The 19,875-nt window shown below is 39.5% G+C and overlaps 1 protein-coding gene across 1 annotated transcript in view; it reads right to left on the reverse strand.

The window, feature by feature from the left end:
- The window catches only part of ZFHX4 (zinc finger homeobox 4), a 178,690-nt gene that overhangs the window by 4,157 nt on the left and 154,658 nt on the right, over positions 1-19,875 (reverse strand). The window contains exons 6-10 of the mRNA XM_004427129.3: positions 18,967-19,083; positions 12,608-12,741; positions 12,203-12,403; positions 11,559-11,676; positions 5,650-11,037 (exon numbers count right to left, since the gene is read on the reverse strand). Coding sequence (XP_004427186.2) covers positions 5,650-11,037; positions 11,559-11,676; positions 12,203-12,403; positions 12,608-12,741; positions 18,967-19,083 — 5,958 coding nt within the window. The remainder of the gene's footprint in view (positions 1-5,649; positions 11,038-11,558; positions 11,677-12,202; positions 12,404-12,607; positions 12,742-18,966; positions 19,084-19,875) is intronic.

The following is a 19,875-nucleotide window of genomic DNA, read 5'->3' on the forward strand; positions in this document are numbered from 1 at the left end:
TGCTTATATTTCTTTAGATAGAAAAAAACTCTAGTTTCTTAAATGGTCTTTACCCAGCTGAGAAAGCTTTTCTTAGGCTTAGCATTCAACATACTCAAGTCCTCAACATCACTCTTAACTTGACCCTAATCATTATCACATTACTGTCAATTAGCCTAGCTTATTACTGGCTGCTCTTCTTTATAACTTTACCACACCCAACTCTTCTCTAACCTGCTTTGGAATAATTTCTGTAGTTGTATCAGTGATAGTCTCGAAGGAATTTCCATCATGTTAGAGACCATTCTCCCAATATCCTCAACGGTAAGTGGGGACAAATTCCATTTTTTAAGTAAGAAAATTGAGTCCTAGAGCTGTTAGGTGACTTGACAGAGACAAATCTATGACTCAATGGTAGACGTGGGGCAGGGAAACTGAGTTTTATAGCTGCCACTCAAATTTACCTTCCTGTCTAATTGAATCAATTTCAAATGTTAAATAATGCAAATGTTCAAAATTCAAGGACAAAAAGAAAAAAATCCCTAAAAATAACATTGTATTTCCAGAAGAAACTGATAGCAAGTATCCACACTTTACCTGGAGAATGGCTGACACATTTGAAATAAATGTAAATGAAAATGGCTTAAGCTTTGCAGGGCTATGGTAGGAATGAAGGAGTAAATTCCCAGATCTTTAATCCAATTTAGTATGATAGACTTCTTAGATTCCCTGGGATTTAGATGTAGCCCTAGAGAAAACTGGGAAGTAATGGAGTTGCTTTTGGGAGTCCAAACTCTCAACTCCCTTGCCTTTATTCCCACATTACTATGCCTGGTATCTTCATCTTCTTTCCACTTGCCTCTCTATACAACTTTATTTGCAAGAAAGAACCAAAGATATGCATATACTTATTTCTTAAAAGACTTAATATATACTAGATTAGATAATCTGAGGTTTCTTCCTGCTATGGTACTCTGATTTCATGATATTCTATGCTATTTTCCATTTAACAGAGGACAATACATTAGGTCAAAGGAATTAATATCTAATTATAGAGTTTCAGGCATGAGTGATTCGGGTGGAAGAAGCTTTACTAAGGATAGAAGAGCCTTCTTTACATTGTTAGAACAATGCTATGTTGGTAGCCAGCTTCTCTTGCCTACTCATAATGCCAAACTTAGTTCTAGGGTCTAGAACAACTACACTTCATACTCAACAATTGCGCCCCTTTCACCAAAGTGCTGTTCCCTCCTAAAACTAAGGACATTGCTGACTCGCCTATGTCTCTGATGCTGTTCCCCCCTAAAACTAAGGACATTGCTGACTCGCCTATATCTCTGACTTGAGAATTTAAGACAAGAAATTTTAAGGAACTAAGAGACTTAAAAAAAATAGCTATGGTAGCTGGAAAGCAAGATGGATCAATAGTTGTTGACTCCGGCTTTCCCATCATTTGAGGCCCACAAGTTCCCATCCAGAGGTCATATACTGAAGTAATGGACAGTTTTAGAGGACTGCCCTAGGAACCCCAACTACTATAGCTGAAGACCATCAGGGATTCTCAGGAATTCAACATCTTGAAGAGTGTGCTAGGTTAAATAATCAGCTGTTAAGCGAAAAGTTCAGGAAAAGAGATACAGATTAAGGATAATGAACAATGTACACTGGGCCTACTAGTAAAGGACATAAGCCTGAAAAATTTGCAGTCAAAAGTTCAGTAGCCAACTGATTCATGAAAACCAGAAACAGAAGAGAAAAACTGAACAGTAATCACAGTACAGGAGAGGTGGTGCTAACTACAAACTAAACACGTCTCAATTTTCATGTCTGTTACCGAGTTATAATGGTAAAGACACATTCTTTCCTGTTCCCTAACTCCTACTCTGATTCTCTGAAATTCCACTGAGAGATTAAAGCTTTTCTACAGATAATCTCATATGACCATCATTTTATTTGGTTTTGTTTTCCTGAAACAGCTGCCTATTCCAGAGAGCAATGCTTTCAGAAGAAAATGCCCATCTCACAATGAATTTAGATACAGTTCCTTTTCCCCAAATTTCTTTGATCTAGGTCTCCCAGATGGAAAACTTATTTTTGAGGTGAAAATAAAACTAATTATGTACACAGGGCCAAAGATAATTGTGCTAAAATTATTAAAGACTTAGTCTTATCTAGATTTACCTCAAATATGCTAGTAAATTACATTGAAGCATGAGAAAAATGCAAAAGGCATGTTCTAAAGTTCCTTTTAAGGAAATTGAGTTAGGCAATATTTCCAAACACCAGTGGAACATATAAAAATCAGACATAAAGTAAATAAGTTAAAAATAGAAAATCAAGTTATTTTTCTATTCATCTTGAGCAAAATTGCAAAGGAAGCTAATATCCTAAAGAATAAAATGCAAACTTAAAGTTTTCTAATTTTTTCCAGGTATACAGGCATGTGATTTTCTATTGTCACTTTCCCTTTCTGCATGTGATCATGATAGAAAAAGACAAACGTGGAAAACTTTTAAAGCAGAAAATAATTCACTTTATTAAAAAATGAGTAATAGTAATTAGTGATATTGAACACAGGGCTGGGTTATTGTTCAGGAAGCAGGCACACATGATGTCTATTACTCTTGAAAGGGCTTTCTCTGTGATCTCAAAAGACTAAATGATTTGTAGATTTCTTGGAAGGAAGGTAAGGAAGTTTTGTGGGCATTAAAGCTGGTAAACCAGAACAGCAATTCCACCCAAAAAAAGAATAAAATGGGTGTTTAAATCAGGGAATTTAGAGGTTGGTAAATACTAAAACTGAACAGTACATTGCAGTTAAGTCAATTTTGGGGTGTAGCCTTTAGAATCAGACATTACAGCACATCTCATATTCGATGGAGTCCCTTTTTAGTGATTTACTTAGGATCAAAACTTCAAATCTACCTTCAAAGGAATGGGGTGTCTTTAAAATGAAGCCTTTTCCATAACTGAATCCCATTAAAATGGGCCTAAGATGAACATGTCATGTTCTCAAAGTCTGTTCATATAGATAACAAACTTGCAAGAGCCCAGGGCATGTAAGAAATACAGAAATACGCTACTTATGAAGTAACTTTCTCCTTTTGATTTCACCTAGCTGGTATGTCTACTTCTCCCATAAAGCAAAGGGGACATTTGTTTGATGAGACATAATACAGTAGAAAGATGATGATAGAAAGATGGAGAACCACAGCTCCACTCCAAGAGATGATTAACATATTCAGCATTACCCATCACAAGTAAATTAACCTAAAAAAGGTGTAAACTGGAAGTGTGAGGACTCAGACTCTCAGACAGGGTCCTGCTGATAACTCTGCCGTGCTAATGTTTAAATTCTATCACAAACAAAGAACTAATTCAAGAGAAATTGCAAATTCCAGTAGGTATGTTCACAGACCTTTTCTCTTTACAACAGTCTCCGGTCTGTTTTGGTCCATGATTCACTAAAGGAACAGATACTTAGCACTGAGTTTCTCAGTACCTGGTGCATTTAAAGATACTGCTCACTGAGGAGGGCCTGCCGCCAACATCTTCCCACCACTCTCCTAGTTATAAACAGGGCCCATATTTCGGGGAGGCATGAATTATATTTACGGTGAGTACGATGAGGAGAAAGGTTAGGTTGTTTAAATATTTCATAAACATTTTTTCTCTCCTCCCTTCTTCCTTTCTCTCAAATAGGCCCTCTGGGTACCATTTTCAGTGTGACAAGCCAGAGGGGCAGTCAGTGAAGGACGCATTGTCCAACCAAAGGCCTTTTGATCCAGTGGAGAGAAAAACAAGATGCTCTGACCACCACTTAGAGGGGTGACTACCCAGGCATCATCAATCAAAGCAGACTTGTAGATGAAAGGCACAGACACTACAACCGTTCTTAGCCCATGGAAAATATTAAATTTTACTCTATTTTATATAATATTTTATTTACTATTTTACATAACTATAAATTTTACATAACTGTTCATACGAGTTTTTCCACATTAGACATTATGTGGAAAACTCTATTTGATATAACTGATCATAGAAATTTTCCACAAAAGATATTTTCCTATGTGTCAATAATCACAGTGATATATAAAATGGGACTAGAAGACTAATACATTCACATGCAAAAAAAAAAACCACGGCATTATTCTTAAAACAACTATATTTGACTTAATTGAAATGTTCAAACAAAACACATAACTGTAGCTTGATTTAAGGCCCAAGAATGTCCAGGTAACTAAGCCCAAAGTACTCGGGGAGTGGGGGTGGCAGGGAAGTGAAAGGAAAGGGCATTGCAGAAATTTTCTCGGTAACATTCTCTATGAGTGGATCCATTCTGGTTCTCTCTAATGCCAGCAAGTCATTCCCAACAGGAACCAGATGAGCTGGCCGTGGCAAAGAGGCAATTTGATGTCATTGTTTTCTTGTCTCCCAAGCTAAAAGTTAAAACAGGAATATCTTCCTAAGATCGCATGGCAATTTTGGTTTTTATAAGAGAAGGATGAAATTGAAAAGTTTGAAATTTACATAAAAGTCCAATTTTTGAAAATGATAAAAGCTTTCCTTATGTGTTTTGGAAATGTTCTACGTAATTAGTTCATTCTAGATAAGTCTCTTTAGAATGTCAAAATTTCCTTTTAAAAAGAATTTAAGTTTTCCTTTTAAAAAATTAATCACAAAAAATTAATTTCGAAAATAAAACTTACTTTAAAGAAGAAATTATAAAAGAAACTTCTTTCTAATTTTGGTAATATTTGGTAACTTATTTGTTATATGTTTGGCTACGTGATTGCCTAGCACACTATATTCAGCTTTTTCAACCTAGTATAATTGGATATCTATACTTATTCACAAAATCGAAACTGCACAAATTAATTTCTCTTGATGAACATAGAATTGGATTCATCATCTAGGATTGCCTCAAACAGCTTTATCATTTTGTTATGCCTTAATTATAAACCTCAGCTGGGCGTGGGGTAGAAAGGCATGGAGTAATACTAATGTATTTCTAAGGCTGTGAATTTATTTAAACAGCAAGTAATAATGGATGCTACAAAAAGTAAAATCTTATAGCAATGCTAAATTACAAATTATCACGGAAGTCATATTTTTAGTAATTAAGATTTAAACATAAGTTTTATTACCTGCTAGCTGTAATGTAAGTGAATTCCAGTGGCTACAGGGCCCTTAACTTTTGAACTTCCTGCCACTTATGGGGAAACAAATAAAAAACAAAAAAAACTCTTGATCCTTGGAAAGAACATAAATTATGATACCAATGAATGTATTACTTAATGCTTCACTTTCTTAATATGTATACCAAGTAATATGCCACATGTTTGTGCCAAAATGCCATTTGAAGTCAGTATTGAAATTAGTATACAAAAGTAATATTTCTAAGACATAAAGATGTAATGACATAAATAATATATTTTTGAGACTCGGCTATGATCTGCCTAGTCTTCATTTTTCCAAATATATTCAGGTTGATTGACTTCCTGGTTATTAATTATAGCCAATAAAATATATATTTCAAAGAATTTAATGGTTTCGCTCACTGAAATTAAAAGAGAGCCAAGTGTACCCTGTTCTTGGTTACACGTGATTGGCTGCCTAATGTTACTTAATTAATTAATTAGACTGCCTCTCCCTGAAATGACTTACTGTTTGAATTTGGAGGAAATCCGGGCAAGGAGGATGGACCGTTCATTCCAGGGAGAAGGACTGGAGGAAGGCCGGGGAGTGCGGGATAGGCCGCTGGCAGACTGATGCCATGGAGGGGGCTGCTGTCCATCACGCTTGGCTGCTGTACCGATAAGCCCAGCACATCCGAAGCTTTCTTTATACGATCAAGTTCTTGCTGTGCCATCAGCTGTCGAACGGTGGTGGGAGCCAAGTAATCTTTCTCCCGATCCAGCTGACTCCCCACGGTCTCCCTCACCTTTGCAATGTGCTGTTTGGAGAAAATATGATCTCTTACGGACAAGCGGGCAGAGTATTTCACCCCACAGAGGGTACACTCTGGTTTGGTGCCTTCCGTTCCACTTTGATTGATCATGAAAGGCTTCCCTATGTTAATTTTAAATTTCTTTTCCTTTGCCCTTGCATTTTGGAACCACACCTGGACCACGCGTTTGGGCAGACCAATCTCGTTCCCTAGCATTTCACATTCTTGCATGGTTGGAGTTCGATAGTCACTAAAGCAAGCCTTGAGAACCTTGAGCTGAAGGTTGCTCATTTGGGTTCTGAAACGCTTGTGACCTGGTCGATCGTTACTTTTGGATTTAAAGGGATTGCTGGATCCAAATGGATTTGGTGAACTCGGGTCAGCTATGCTCGATGTTTCACTGCGGTCAGCGTTGTCATCGGGGTCATCCGTGATATAAAAGCTTTGGTCATGGTCACCATCTTTATCATTGAAATGTATAGAGGGACTCGTGAGAGAAAAGAGAAATTTTTCATCGCAAACCTCCGTGGTGGGCGTGGTTGCTGTTTTGGGCAACGTATCAAGAGTTTTTGGCTCTTTAGGAGATAAAGCTGGCTTCACATCTCCAGAACTTCCGGTGGTACTTTCCATTTCAGTGTTTCCCTCATCTCCGGTGGTGGCATCACTAATGGCTGTATTAATTGATGAAGTCTCATCAAAATCAGTTTTATTTTGATCATACCCAGCCTCAGCAGGAGGGGCATTTAAATTCTCTACATCCTCAGAACACTCTGCTTTGAAAGAAGAAGGGCTTAAAAGATTCTTCGGCGACAGCTCTGCTGTTTTGCTCACAGGCGTTGACACTGTAGAAGCCAATTCGTTCTCACTTGATAGATCAATTTTAGTTAACGGCAAAGATGGATAATCAAAATAAATGTATTTCTGTGGGCTTTCTCCCCCATCTTCTGTTGATATTAAGGGGCTCGGTGGCAAGCTGTAACCTGCCTGCTTTCCTTCATTCCAGTGCCGAGAGCGAATGTGGCTTTCCAAGGCTGACTTGGCCTTGAACAGGGCTCGACAAAAGGGACACCGTTTATGAGACTGGGCTGGACCCACGGCCCGGAACTGGCCTTTCCTTTCTCGAGCTCGTGTATTCTGGAACCAGACTTGCACGACTCTCTTTTTCAACCCCACTTCACGTGCAATATGATCAAGCATTTTCCTGGTAGGATTGGAATCCAACAAGTACTTCTCATAGAGTATTTCCAGTTGTTCCGGAGTGATTGTGGTTCTCAGGCGTTTATCACGGTGTTGATCTTCACCGCTATTCCCTCCCTCCTTTTCACTGCAATTATTATCTTCTTTATCATCCAGTTTCCTTTTAAGGGAAGCAGCAACTGTTGAGGGGACTGTGGTGTGGGAGGAACTTGTCTGAGGTGGCATTTGTGTGAGAGAACCACTCAGCAGCTGTCCAGTCATCAGTGGGTTATTGGGGTCAAAGATCATGTAGGGCATATCCATGGGCCTTTCCAAGAACGGAGAGTGAAGGAATTGGTTTTGAGCAGCGAGGAAGTGCATGTGCTGGTGCTCCTGCCAGAGTTCCAGAGTTGGGAAGGCAACTGTACACTGATCACATTGGTAATGTAGTAACTGCGGAGGTAGACTGTTCTGGAGGGAAGTCATGGAAATCTGCAGTGGACTGGAAGGGACCGGGGTTTGAGAGGCCGAGGGAGGTCTTCCAATAAGTTGGGGTTGTTTGTGTGGCTGTGGCTGTGGCTGAGCTGCGGAAGCCTGTGGTGGGTCTGAGGAAGTCGATGCTAATGGCGGGGCTGGTTTGGCGCCTTGAGAAGGGAGAGAGGGGTCACTCTGCTTTGGCTTTTCTGTGGGATATTCAGGTTTTGGAGAAGTCTTCTCAGGTTCTGGTTTGGGTGATGGAATCAGAGGGGTACTCGTCCCAGAGCCAGAACTTGCTGCAGGGGCAGCAGGGTTTTTGGCTGCATCCGTTGGGCCAGACACCGTGCAATGCTTGTACACCACCTGATCCGTGGCATCCATGGAGTCTTCCGTTTGGCTTTCATCTTGGGCATCATCATCTTCATCCTTATAACACTGCTTTTTCTGATGCGTAATCAAGTCAAAGATCCTGGGGAAAACCACATTGCACTTCTTACACTGGTACTGCATGTTGCTGGTTCGAATGTACCGTTCATTGGTTAGTTCTCGTTTTTCACTATCTTTAGATTCTGCTTGATTCTCATAACTCTTCCGTGCTTTCTGACGAGCATTCTGGAACCACACAACAATAACCCGGGTAGGTAGATTGAGGACAGTGGAAAGTTGTTCTATTTCATCATCTTTTGGGTAAGCATTTGTGTCAAAAAAGTCTTGTAGAACCCTAAGCTGGTAGTCAGTAAACCTCGTTCTAGAAGACCTTTTACTGAAGGATGCATCAGATTTGTAATGTTCTAAAGAGGAGGGCTGTGGATCAATTCTGATATCTTCCAAAACAGTGATGGGAGGGTTACTGAAGTTGTACGGCGAATCTTTATTTCTCTGTCGTTCCTTAAAAAGCGTATTTCGAAACCAGTGCTTGATAACTTTTTGAGAGAGACCAGATTTCTCCGCCATTTCTTGGATCTGTTCTTCACTGGGAGAATTATTGATGTCAAAATAAGCCCTCAGGATTTTCAGTTGATCGTCTGTAATCCTTGTCCGTGGGCGTTTGAACTGAGAATGCCTTAAGAAGTTGGGATCTAATCCGAGCTGCTGTTGGCAAAGCTGAGTGAGATCTGCAGAGAGAGTGTCCATCTGGGGCAGCTGCAGGGCAAGCTGGGGAGGAAGTGCAGGATGTTGCACAGGTTGCATCATAATAGAGGGAAAGAGTGGAAGGTCAAGAGAAACAGGCAGCTGGACCTGCGGGGGAGCAGAAGGTGCAGGTGGTGGGGGAGGAGGAGGGGGAGGAGGTGGCGGCGGTGGTGGCGGGGGAGTGGGCGGTGGAGCTTGTAAAGGAGTGGAAACCGTGCTTGAGATCTTTCCAGGACCCATGGAGGAAGGCTGTGGAGGAGCTGGAGGCAGAGGGGGAGGCGGAGGTGGGGGAGGCGGCGTTTCGGGGGAAGATGGTGAAATTGGATAAAGCTTGTCATAGGCCTCCCGGTATTGACGAGCAAATTTTTCTAGTGCTCCGTATGGAAAAAATTGCCCGTGTACATGTTCTTGGTGACTCTTTAAAATGAGAACATTAGAAAACAATTTACCACACGTTCCGCATTCCAGTTTATCGGTGTTTTCACCTTCACCACCTTTGCCCTTCTTCTGGGCCTTCTGCCTGTTTTCATTATACTGAATGACCAGTTCAAAACCAAAGTTTTCCAGTAAAGCTTTGGCTGCATTTCCTCTGGCCCCTGAAGCTATTCGTGGGGGCAGGATGGATGGCTCCAAGGTTTTTTGCTTCTTTACGTCTTTGCCTTCTTTGAGTCCTTCACCTTCACTTATAAATTCTTGCTTTGGCTTTTCTTGCTTCTCAGCAATCTCTTCTGCCTCTTTGTAAGACGGTATGTCCTTCACGACGGGGCCGTCTGCGCTGGCTATGTTCGTCTGCTCTTGTTTCAATAATTTGCTTGCCTGCTGCTGTTGCTGTTGCTGCTGCTGTTGCTTTTGAGACTGCAGCTGGGGCTGTGCGGCCTGGTATTGTGCTTGTTGCTGTAGTATCTGGAGTTGAGTTTGGCCCACGTGATGCTGGGTCTGAATCTGCTGCTTCAAGTCTTCAAGCAAGGATCCGGCCATGCCCGCCACGCCAGGCATACCAAACGCGGCAGAGCCGGGCAAGCCCAAATCTGGCCCCAAGCTGAACTCCGCCCCCGGGATGTAGAATGGAAAGAGAAACTGAGGCTGCTGAAACTGCAGCAGCGCTTCTGGGGTCATAGGAAAATGAGGCAAAAAGGCTGGGTTTAGAAACTGAGGCTGAAAAAATGCAGCCTGCTGCTGTAACTCGTGCTGTAGTTGCATGTGAATCTGTGCTGGTGACTGCGGGGGGTGATGCGTAGGTTGAGCAGAGATCATTTCCGGAGTTTGCTTTTTATTTAATTCTTTGGCATCTAAGTGGGTATCTTTGCTGCTTACTGCTGCTAAACTCATGGACTCTAACATCCCTTGGCCAGGACTACTAACGTTTGCTGCGATGCTGTGCCCACCGCCCGCGTGACCACTCGGCTCTAGCTTTGCAGCCCTCGCCTTCGTCTGGTGGAGCACGGACCTCATGTGGATTTCCAACGTCGAGCTTTGGCTGTAGGCAACGTTGCAGATGCTGCACTTGTAGGGTTTGTTATCTGTGCTGTTGTTGGTTTCTTGGGGAACAGGACTGGAGGCTTCCTGCAAAACCTTTTTCAACTTATGCAGATGAGAAACTGAATTATAATGGACCAAGAGAATGTTCTTTTGGGTGAATGACTCTTTACACACTGTACATTTATATGGGCGAGATGGATCAAGGAATTTTTCCATCGTAAAATTTGGCCCTTTTCTAAAAGGTAAGGTCCGCTTTGGTTCAGAGCCCATGTCATCTGGAATAGAGCTACTATCGCTCCCTACAGGACTTGCCTTCCCTTCATGGTCCACCTCATACTCTCTCTCCATTTCCTGCTCTAGGGCATGGTCGTCCTGGGCCATCGTTTCACTCTCTGCCCAAAGTTCACCATTCACGGGCAAGGAGGCATACAGCTGTTGGAGTTCAGCTTCACTCAGTTCAGGGTGGCCTGCTTCCAAGTGTTTTTTTAAAGCCTGGAATGTACGGAAACTACGCTGGCAGAGATTACACATCGTCGCGGCCCGAATCGCATGATACTGGGAATGTATCTGAAGCTTCTGCATAGTCTTAAACGCCAAGCTGCAATGGTTACAGCGATACTTATAAACGTGGCGGTCCGAAACAGAGAGCGGCTGCCTTTTTTGTTGTTCACTTAATTGATCTTGCAGCGTGTCGGGTATTTTTACATCCTTACTGCTACTTTTATTCCATTCCGACACTTCCAGAGGTTCTTTAGCTGGTTTCTGCTCCTCACTCTTTATTTCCACACCAGCCTTTGAATCCTCAAGACCTGCCATACTTTTGTCATCCACTGGACTCTCACCTGTGTAGAAGGAAGCACAAACATATTGCTTACAGGGAAGAAAACCTACTGCTTTAAATGCTAATAAATAGTGGAAGCAGGAGCCTCTAATGGTACCTGCTTAACTGATTCTTTGATGAAACAGTTATTGAGCAACTACTATGTGGCAAGCATGTACTGGGTACTGGGGATATAAAGGTGAGTAAGAAATCACCCTTGACCTCAAGGAATTTCAGAATAGGGAAGAAAACAAGTCAAAGGTAATTATAGTATGCTACAATCAGTGTGATACTGAGGGCTTTTACCTCCATGTTCAGGAATTAGAACACACAGAATTTTCTTGGTCATCGACACTTCAGTCCCCCAAGGGCAGTTACAGATAACAGATACTAAATATGCCTTGAAAAATACGGCTCTTGGAATACTCTTTTTCCTCCATGCTTTTTTTTTGTAAATCTTTGATGGCAATAATCTTGAAGCACCATCACAAATGCAAGCTCCTAACTGTGTTTTCCGCGGATCTGGGTCAGAGGCTGGCATACCTGAATATTTCCCAGATCCCTCCGCTGTGACGGCTGCAGGTGTGTCCCGCTCCGATTTCTCAGAGGCGGCTGCCGGCAGCAGCAAACTGTTTGGCATCATCATATCGGGGACAGGCACCTGCGAAAACCAAAGGGGTTCTTGTCTAATGTACCCCAGAAATCACACACTTCATCACTCCTGCCACTTGGCAGTAGCATATCCCACTTATATTTTTTCTGACTACAGCAGGGACATTTGTGAATCTTACAGCCAGTGCCATCCCTTCAAATGTCAGATCAATGCTGTTTCCATGCTGTCGTCGTCTTTTCTTTTTTTTAAGATATGGTTGAAAGGTTTTTGTAGGTCTATGTTTTTATAATGATAACCAAGAAAACTGAAACTGAAGGTACCCACGAGTCACTTGCTTAACATTATAGGCATAGGAATAAGACTGCAAAAGACGTGTTATTGAATAAGCTATGCTTTGTATCATATTTGCTTTTTTCCCTAACAAACAGGCCTTGGATTGTGATTTCCATAACACAGTAAGAGAGCTTTAAGTAGCGCAGAAGAAATAAATTTCTATCAACCAATAATTACAGATTTTGCGTTGATAGCTTTACCGAGATGACGTCACCCCTGCATCAACATTTGGTTTCCTTACTGTCACGAGCAGCTTCTCCACACAATCCGGAGACACGCTGTGCAGATGTGTCAGATGCAGCTGGAGGTGCATTTTGTTGCTGAGGACGTCCTGGCAGAGGGGACAGCAGATGACAGGCTGCACCGAGTGCTGCGACAGGACATGCATCTGGATGCGACTTTGGTCCCTACTATTGTAGTTACAATAAGGACACTGATAGAACTGGAAAATATCGAATAAACACGGCCTCTATTAGTTAATGTATTTTGATGACTTCAGAGCATTAGAAGTAACACCAAGAGTTAATTATCTTGCCAATCACCACGTCTGCATACCTTTCAACAGCATGAAAGTTGAGGCTCTAAAATTATCAGGAGCAAGAGAAAAAACACGAGTTTATACAGCAAAGGGAAAAAACATATTTACCTGTTCGTGACAAAATTTATTGTCCTCTGTAGGTTTTGATCTTTTTGTTGCAACATCCTCCTCTTTTGCCAGCAGGAGTGGCTGGGTCCCCCCTGCCACACTGACTTTTAGCTCCTTTTCTGGTGTGATTATTCCTGATTCCCAAAAAAGAATAGAACACCCCAATTTAAAAAGAGGAATAATGTCAAAATCTGAAAAATTATATGTTTTTCCAATAGCTCTGACTCTAGATCAGTGAATCACAAAAAGAAGCAAACAAGCACGTTTAAATGATACTAATCTCAAAAGGCAAAAAGCACACTTCTTTTTGTCCACCGACTAAGTGGACTTTATAAATATATTTTACAATGTACTCCTGTCTCATGTTTAGATAACCCCAGGTGACCTTGAAAGATTCATCAATAACACGTGCTCTCTGGTGTCTCAGAATGCCTTTATCAAATGAAAGGAAATCTACTGCTAGACACAAATGCTAACTCAGAAAATAACTAGTTTTATTGATGTTTAATTACCTATCTCTTTTCTAAAATTCTTGGACCCTGAAAAGCTTTCAAAATGCTGAGAAGAGCTGACTAGCTATAATTCAGCAATAAAAATAATATTTTTACATGGTGAACGTAGGATTTAAAAATTAACTATATATATTGCATATCTGCTGCTGCATTTTGTGATTTACTCTTTGCTTTAAATGTATCAGCACTTGGCTGTACACGCAACATTGTAGCTCAAATCTCAAGAAGACAATTTGCTTTATGGGGTTAATCCAAATATCTGGTGTTAAAGATGGTTTAAAATTTTGCCTACATTTGAGCAATGTAATGTGTAGGAACCTTACACACATCAAAGAAAAGAGTGTGATTCTAATTTCCCAATCTAACAGAAAATTCTTTCCAGCATCAATTTTCCCGATAATCTCCTCTGCTAGGCTGGATATTACGGGGACATTGGGTAGGCATGTCACATACATCTCACGACAAACACAAAACCTCATTTACCAGCCATTCCAATCTCATCATAGCACAGCATCATCTGACCTTTTTTCTGCTGTTTATTATGAGTATTTCTAATTTTAACTTTCAATTTTCACCATCTTCCAGTCAATTTGCAACTAAATTATTTCCAGGGTTAGGACACTATCACTGGACAACTGGGTGCAAATACATCTTGAAATGCAATGAAGCTAAACCATTGATTGCTATCAGACCCTGCATAAATATAGAGTCTAGGCGTAATCTGATTGTATGCTGTGCATGAAGATTTATCTTGATTTTTCTTTCAATCCACATACGGTTCATATAAATGAACAAATTGCACGTGATTGCAAAATAACCCAGTTTTAATTTAAAAATAAGGTCAAGGATGTTATGGAAACAAAGTAAAAGTGAACCAAAAAATACATTCTTTTTTTATCCTGGATATAGATGTTTTATACCATATAAATAATTTCAAGAATTTTAAATTCAGAAAGAAATTTAAAAATAAGAGTGACTCTGAGGAGACCAGAATTAAAATAGAATTTAAATGACATAATGACAGTAATTTTATTCCCTTGGGGTTCGTGGTAGGTATAAAATTAGTGGTGCATACTCAACAAATCACACTGATAATGATTTCTAGATTTACAAATACTAGATTTTATTTGAATTGGTACATTTGGTCTCATATATATATATGTGAATATATATATATACATATATATGCATGTATATGCCTTGGAGAAAATTAGATTCTTTCTAGATATTTGAAAAAATAATTTATCATATTTGTATTTGAGAGAACTTAAATTTGAGATAGACTGAAAAGTTTCATTACATTGACTAAACAATATCCAAGTATTTGATATCCAAAGATATGCCAAAAATAGAAATTTTTATTTCATAATTAATTCTGGTATCAAAAAATATGTTTTTCTTTCTCAAAGCAGAGTATACTTGTGCTATTAAAAGTGTTAACAATAAACAGTTAAGAAAACACTATGATATATAGTACTTGCAAATAAAATTTACTGCTTAAGGTGTCAGATCAAGTTGTATAAAATGGTTGTCATTTAAATCAGCAAATGCATATCACTTACTTTCACCTGTTAGACAGGAAGATTTTCCTTAAAAAGTTCCCCATTAATGAGTAAGAATATGCTCACTTAAGAGAATAATACTATGTCATATTTCCTTATCACTCTTTCGTGTACATGGAAGAATTGGATATGACCAAATAATAAATTGGTCTAATTCTCTGTGCTATCAAAGACTGTCACATACAAGTTAAAAGAGAATTTCCATGATTCTTGTTGCTTGCAGGCCTTATGGAACATCAGAAAAGAAATAAACCTTCCAGGAACTTCTGAATCTATGAAATGTAGAGCTATGACCTTATTTTCATAAGCATTATATATTTTAATATCAGTACTATAAAAGGATCAAATTAGGTTGATTACAACGTCTGAAATATTTTACTAAGACTGCACTATACATTGGTGTACATATTTGGTATAATTAATCCATGTTCTTATTTTTATGCTTATTAACATTCATCAACAATATAACTGCTTTTGAACTTAGTGACATTCCATGCTGCACCAAGAAAGTAAGAGTTAAGTTTCAGGATCATTATTTCATAGCCATTGCAATAACTGTTGGCTACAGTCTTGCACCCAATGTATGTGTCAACTTCAATACTTTTTAGCTAATTAACTTAGTTAATTAAACCATGATCTTAATGTAAGCTATGAGCTTCCTAAAGACCATTTTATTTTAAATTAAAAAGAAGTTATAAATAAAGGCTAGATCTCCCAACTATAGCTAGGCACCCAAGAAATGCATGCCATTGATAAGAAGAAGTAGAGAATGCTGAGATGTAATAACAAATGACAAAACAAAAGACTCTTGAGGATAGGCAAGTCATCAGGATTATTTGCAAAGATGATGGAAGTGACATTTTATGCACACATGCCTTTTCTACTCAAAGGGGTGCTGTCTCAGGTATTCTGGCCTCCCTGGTAAATTAATGGGAATCACCTCTGGGGGCTTTTTCTGAATTGTCTTATTCTAGAAATATCTTGTATTGAGTAAGGGCCAATCAATTTTAGGAAGGTTTTAATTAACTTTTGTGATTAATCATAGTTTATGTCTGCAACTTCACTTGAAATAAACCCTGTTTGTTACCCTAGAAAAAATTTTGAAATGAGGTCATAATTCCTTTTGTGTTATTAAGGACATCACAATATTCTCAAAAAACAACATCACTTTCATGCATTTTAGCTAAAAAATGAAGTTTAATTACAAACAAGCACTGCCAAAGAGATGAGCCAATGATTATCTGTCAGTTATGGGATTATTTAACTTGCATGAGATTGCTAATATAAAAATGACATAATTCATTTCCATTCAGATGCCGCCTACTTAATAATTTTCAATCCCTAAAATACAGAAGGTTGTAAAATGGTTTATGCTCATAACAAGTGAGGAAAATCCAATAACATATGCAGTCAAAACAAGTCTTGAAAAAACAATAAAACAAACACTGAATTGTTATTTATGAATCAATGTACTTGATAAAGTTTGAGTACTATAAAACTGGGATATAACAGAAGATGCTATTCAACTCTAAATAATTCTAAATTATAATTACCAGTACAGTATTCTTCCTAATGAGACTAGAATGAAAGGATAATTTTAATTGCAATGATGAAGGTTAATTTCCATCTTTCCTCATGTTTACTCCCTTATTAAAAAGTGGTCCCCTTAGCCATGGCAGAGACATATTACATTTTCAATGCAAATGTATTAATCTGGATAAACTCTATATTAATTCTTGTACTACGCAGAGCTATAATTTGGATTATAATTAATCTAAAGTGGCACTAGATTTAAATGACAATATAAATGAGGCATTAGGAAGCTTTTCTATTACGAATGAATATTCAACAAATATAACTTGCGTATTGCTAAGTCTCATTTTGAAAGCTCTAGACCTAGAGATTAATGTCAGCCACACAGCCCAACAGCTTACACAAACACAGTCTTCCTAACATGTGCTAATTCCTTCCTGCCTCAAAAATTCTGTGTGAAAGTGGGGTCATACTGTTTTCCCATCTAACACATTAAGACAGTGATTAATTTATGTTTGCTGGTATTTCTGACGTTTATAACTGACATACGGAAAAAACAATATATACATAAGCGGTTATGCAATCATTAGAAATATTTACAAGGAAAAATGTCATGTAATAATTTTTTCACCTAATCAGATTCAATTTAGAAAGCAGAAAACTTTGTTAAAAGTTCACGTTGGTTGTCAATAGCAAGAGCTCTCTTGGAGTCTGGGAGGTTTCAAGGCTAAATATTTGCATCTCAGTAATTGCTTTTAGTTGGTACTTAAAGCCCATTTTTATCCCTATAGATATACCTGGGGAGGCATTTCTGCAGGGATAAAAATTTGTTTTAAACCGCTACCATTATGCAATGCTCTGTATCCTCTCATATGCCCGAGTCCTGTCTAGAGGATACAATTAGGCACCCAAGAAAGGACAATAACTCATCAGGCCATTAGGGAGTGATCGAGGCCATTATTTATGCAGAGCAGTAAACGGTGCTGATGGAGACAGAGCCCCTGCATCCGGGGTATGGTCCAAAGAAGATTCTTCCCTCAATGGTAAGATTGGAGCCATTTCCAAGAGATTCCCAGAATCCATCCTTTACAAGGCATTAGATATTTAAAACCAAGCATAATGTCATATACCTAAGTATTACGTGAGCACTCAATGAACACTACGGTGCTATCTGCGTGTATTACACATCTTCTGAAGAATGGGGAATATACTCTGCAGTCTCTTTTGGGACGACGGTGAGAAAGATGCCCCTGAATGCAGACAGAATCCTGCCCTCCGTGAAGTGGTCAAACAGCTAGCCTTGCTGAGGTCCATCCTAGAGAGGGAATCAACTGACTACCTTGCTATTTCCCATTCTTTTCAAACAAGGTTTACATGGCACTACCCTTCACCTTAACTGATCACAAGGTACATCAAATCCCTTGTCAGTAACCCCAGGAACCAGCTTCCTAATATACAGCTATGGCATCTTTTTTACATTGCTTTAGGCTCAATACCAACCTTAGCTCCTCTTTGTTTAAATCAAATTAGAATCATATGTTAGCCACTATATCCTAGACGCAAATTGAAATGGCGCCTTTCTCACTGAGAAAGAAACTCCTGAGAGAAATTTAGCATTGAACGGTGTCGGGTGGGGAGCAGTGAGGCCCTTCACAGAATTTTTGAAGGGAATGCAAATCTTAGATATGCAAAGACTGACTGACAAATATGGGATAATTCACGTTTAAATCAACTTGCACATAAAAATGATATTTTTTGCACAACCCAATGTCTTCATAGTGAAAACAAGCTTCTTTATATGCGGCTGTCACTGGACTTCAAGGAAAAGATAGATGACTACCTGAAACTAATAGGCTTGAACCCATTTCAACACTTCTTCTGCTTCAATAAGTCCAACATAATAAAACTAGGTATAGCGTGCAGCAAAAGTAGCCGATGTAATATTCATTGCGACCATAGATTTCCATCTCATACATACAAAGCATGGACGAAGTCATATATTTGCCAAATCAAACACAGAAAAAGCCTTAGGTATCCACACCAGATGCTGGCCTAGGGTTTGTTTGTGCACAAGTAAATGTCATGACACAAAGGTTTGTTTTCAAAGACAGTAGCTTTCATTACTGGGATTTGTCTATTCTAGAAGATCAAAATTATCCAGCACCTAATCCCTTTTCAATGATATTTCCTCTTTCTTAGGCTGAATCATCTGTAAACTTTTTCACTGGATTTCGTTTGAAATGCCTCAAATAGATGCCCTTAAAAAGGGCAAATTCCTGAGTATAAGTTGTAAAAAAGCAAGGAAAAATAACATTTATTTTTAGGGTTACGTGGTTTGGGGGGGGTGCATGTGATTGAATGAAAAAATTCAAGTGATATCTAATCCTGTGCTTATGAAAAATTAATATGCCATCAGAGGAATCACAAGTATAGCTAAGATTAATGAAAGGCGCTTAAAAAATTACAAGCACACAAACTGATTTGATTAAAAAATAATCTCGCTGGTCGTCCTGTAATATTCTTCAACTTATCCACATCTATTCTGTCAGATGGTTATGATTAAAAATAGGTCAATGGGAGGCTACTGATAGAAATCACATGCAAAATGCACATGCAATGAATAGTAGTGGGGCTGTTCAGACAGTTTAAAATGAATAAAAGCTTTTAATAAGCTTGGGAGGAGGGTGAAGGAAGGGCTGTTTGCAGGGAATGGGGGTGGGGGAAGGAAAGGCGAAAGATCCCAGAATCTTACCAGAGTCTTTATTAGAGTTTTTGCCGTCACTATTGTCTCTCTCACTCGTGTCTTTCTCATCATCTTCAGCCACTGCTGTAGGTTTAATAACTTCTTCTGTCTCCTCATTTTGTTCTTCTGTTAAAAGAGGCAGACCAGTCAGTAGGATTGAAAACCCCGGAAAAATGCACACTACAATAAACTACAGGGCCATTTAAAAACATTTTTATGAATCATCTGCAGACGTTCATTCTCAAAAAGGGACATAAACTTATTCAAAAGTCTGTATTAGAACCTGCTGATTATTCCAATGCAGATTTTTTTGTGTGTGTGAGGAAGATCGGCCCTGAGCTAACATCTGCCAATCCTCCCCTTTTTTTTTTGCTGAGGAAGACTGGCCCTGGGCTAACATCCATGCCCATCTTCCTCCACTTTATATGCGACACCACCACAGCATGGTGCATCAGTGCGCACCCGGGATCCGAACCGGCGAACTCCAGGCCGCGGCAGCAGAGCTAGCGCACTTAACAGCTTGCGCCACCGGGCCGGCCCCTCCAATGCAGATTTTTATCTAAAGCAACTTCTTTTATATCTATTGAGAAAATGTGCCTCTACTAAATTAAAACAAATCATTTTAAGTATAGATTAAGCTGGAAAAGCTTTAAAAATGGGAGTCAGCAGCTACTAGAGGCCCGGGTTCAGATGCCAGACGCGCACCGACGCACCGCTTGTCCGGCCATGCTGAGGTCGCGTCCCACATACAGCAACTAGAAGGATGTGCAACTATGACATACAACTATCTACTGGGGCTTTGGGGAAAAAAAATAGGAGGAGGATTGGCAATAGATGTTAGCTCAGAGCCAGTCTTCCTCAGCAAAAAGAGGAGGATTAGCACGGATGTTAGCTCAGGGCTGATCTTCCTCACAAAAA

This window comes from Ceratotherium simum, chromosome 31, assembly GCF_057802395.1.
Source record: "Ceratotherium simum simum isolate JZ-2026a chromosome 31, ASM5780239v1, whole genome shotgun sequence".
Classification (NCBI taxonomy): domain Eukaryota; kingdom Metazoa; phylum Chordata; class Mammalia; order Perissodactyla; family Rhinocerotidae; genus Ceratotherium; species Ceratotherium simum.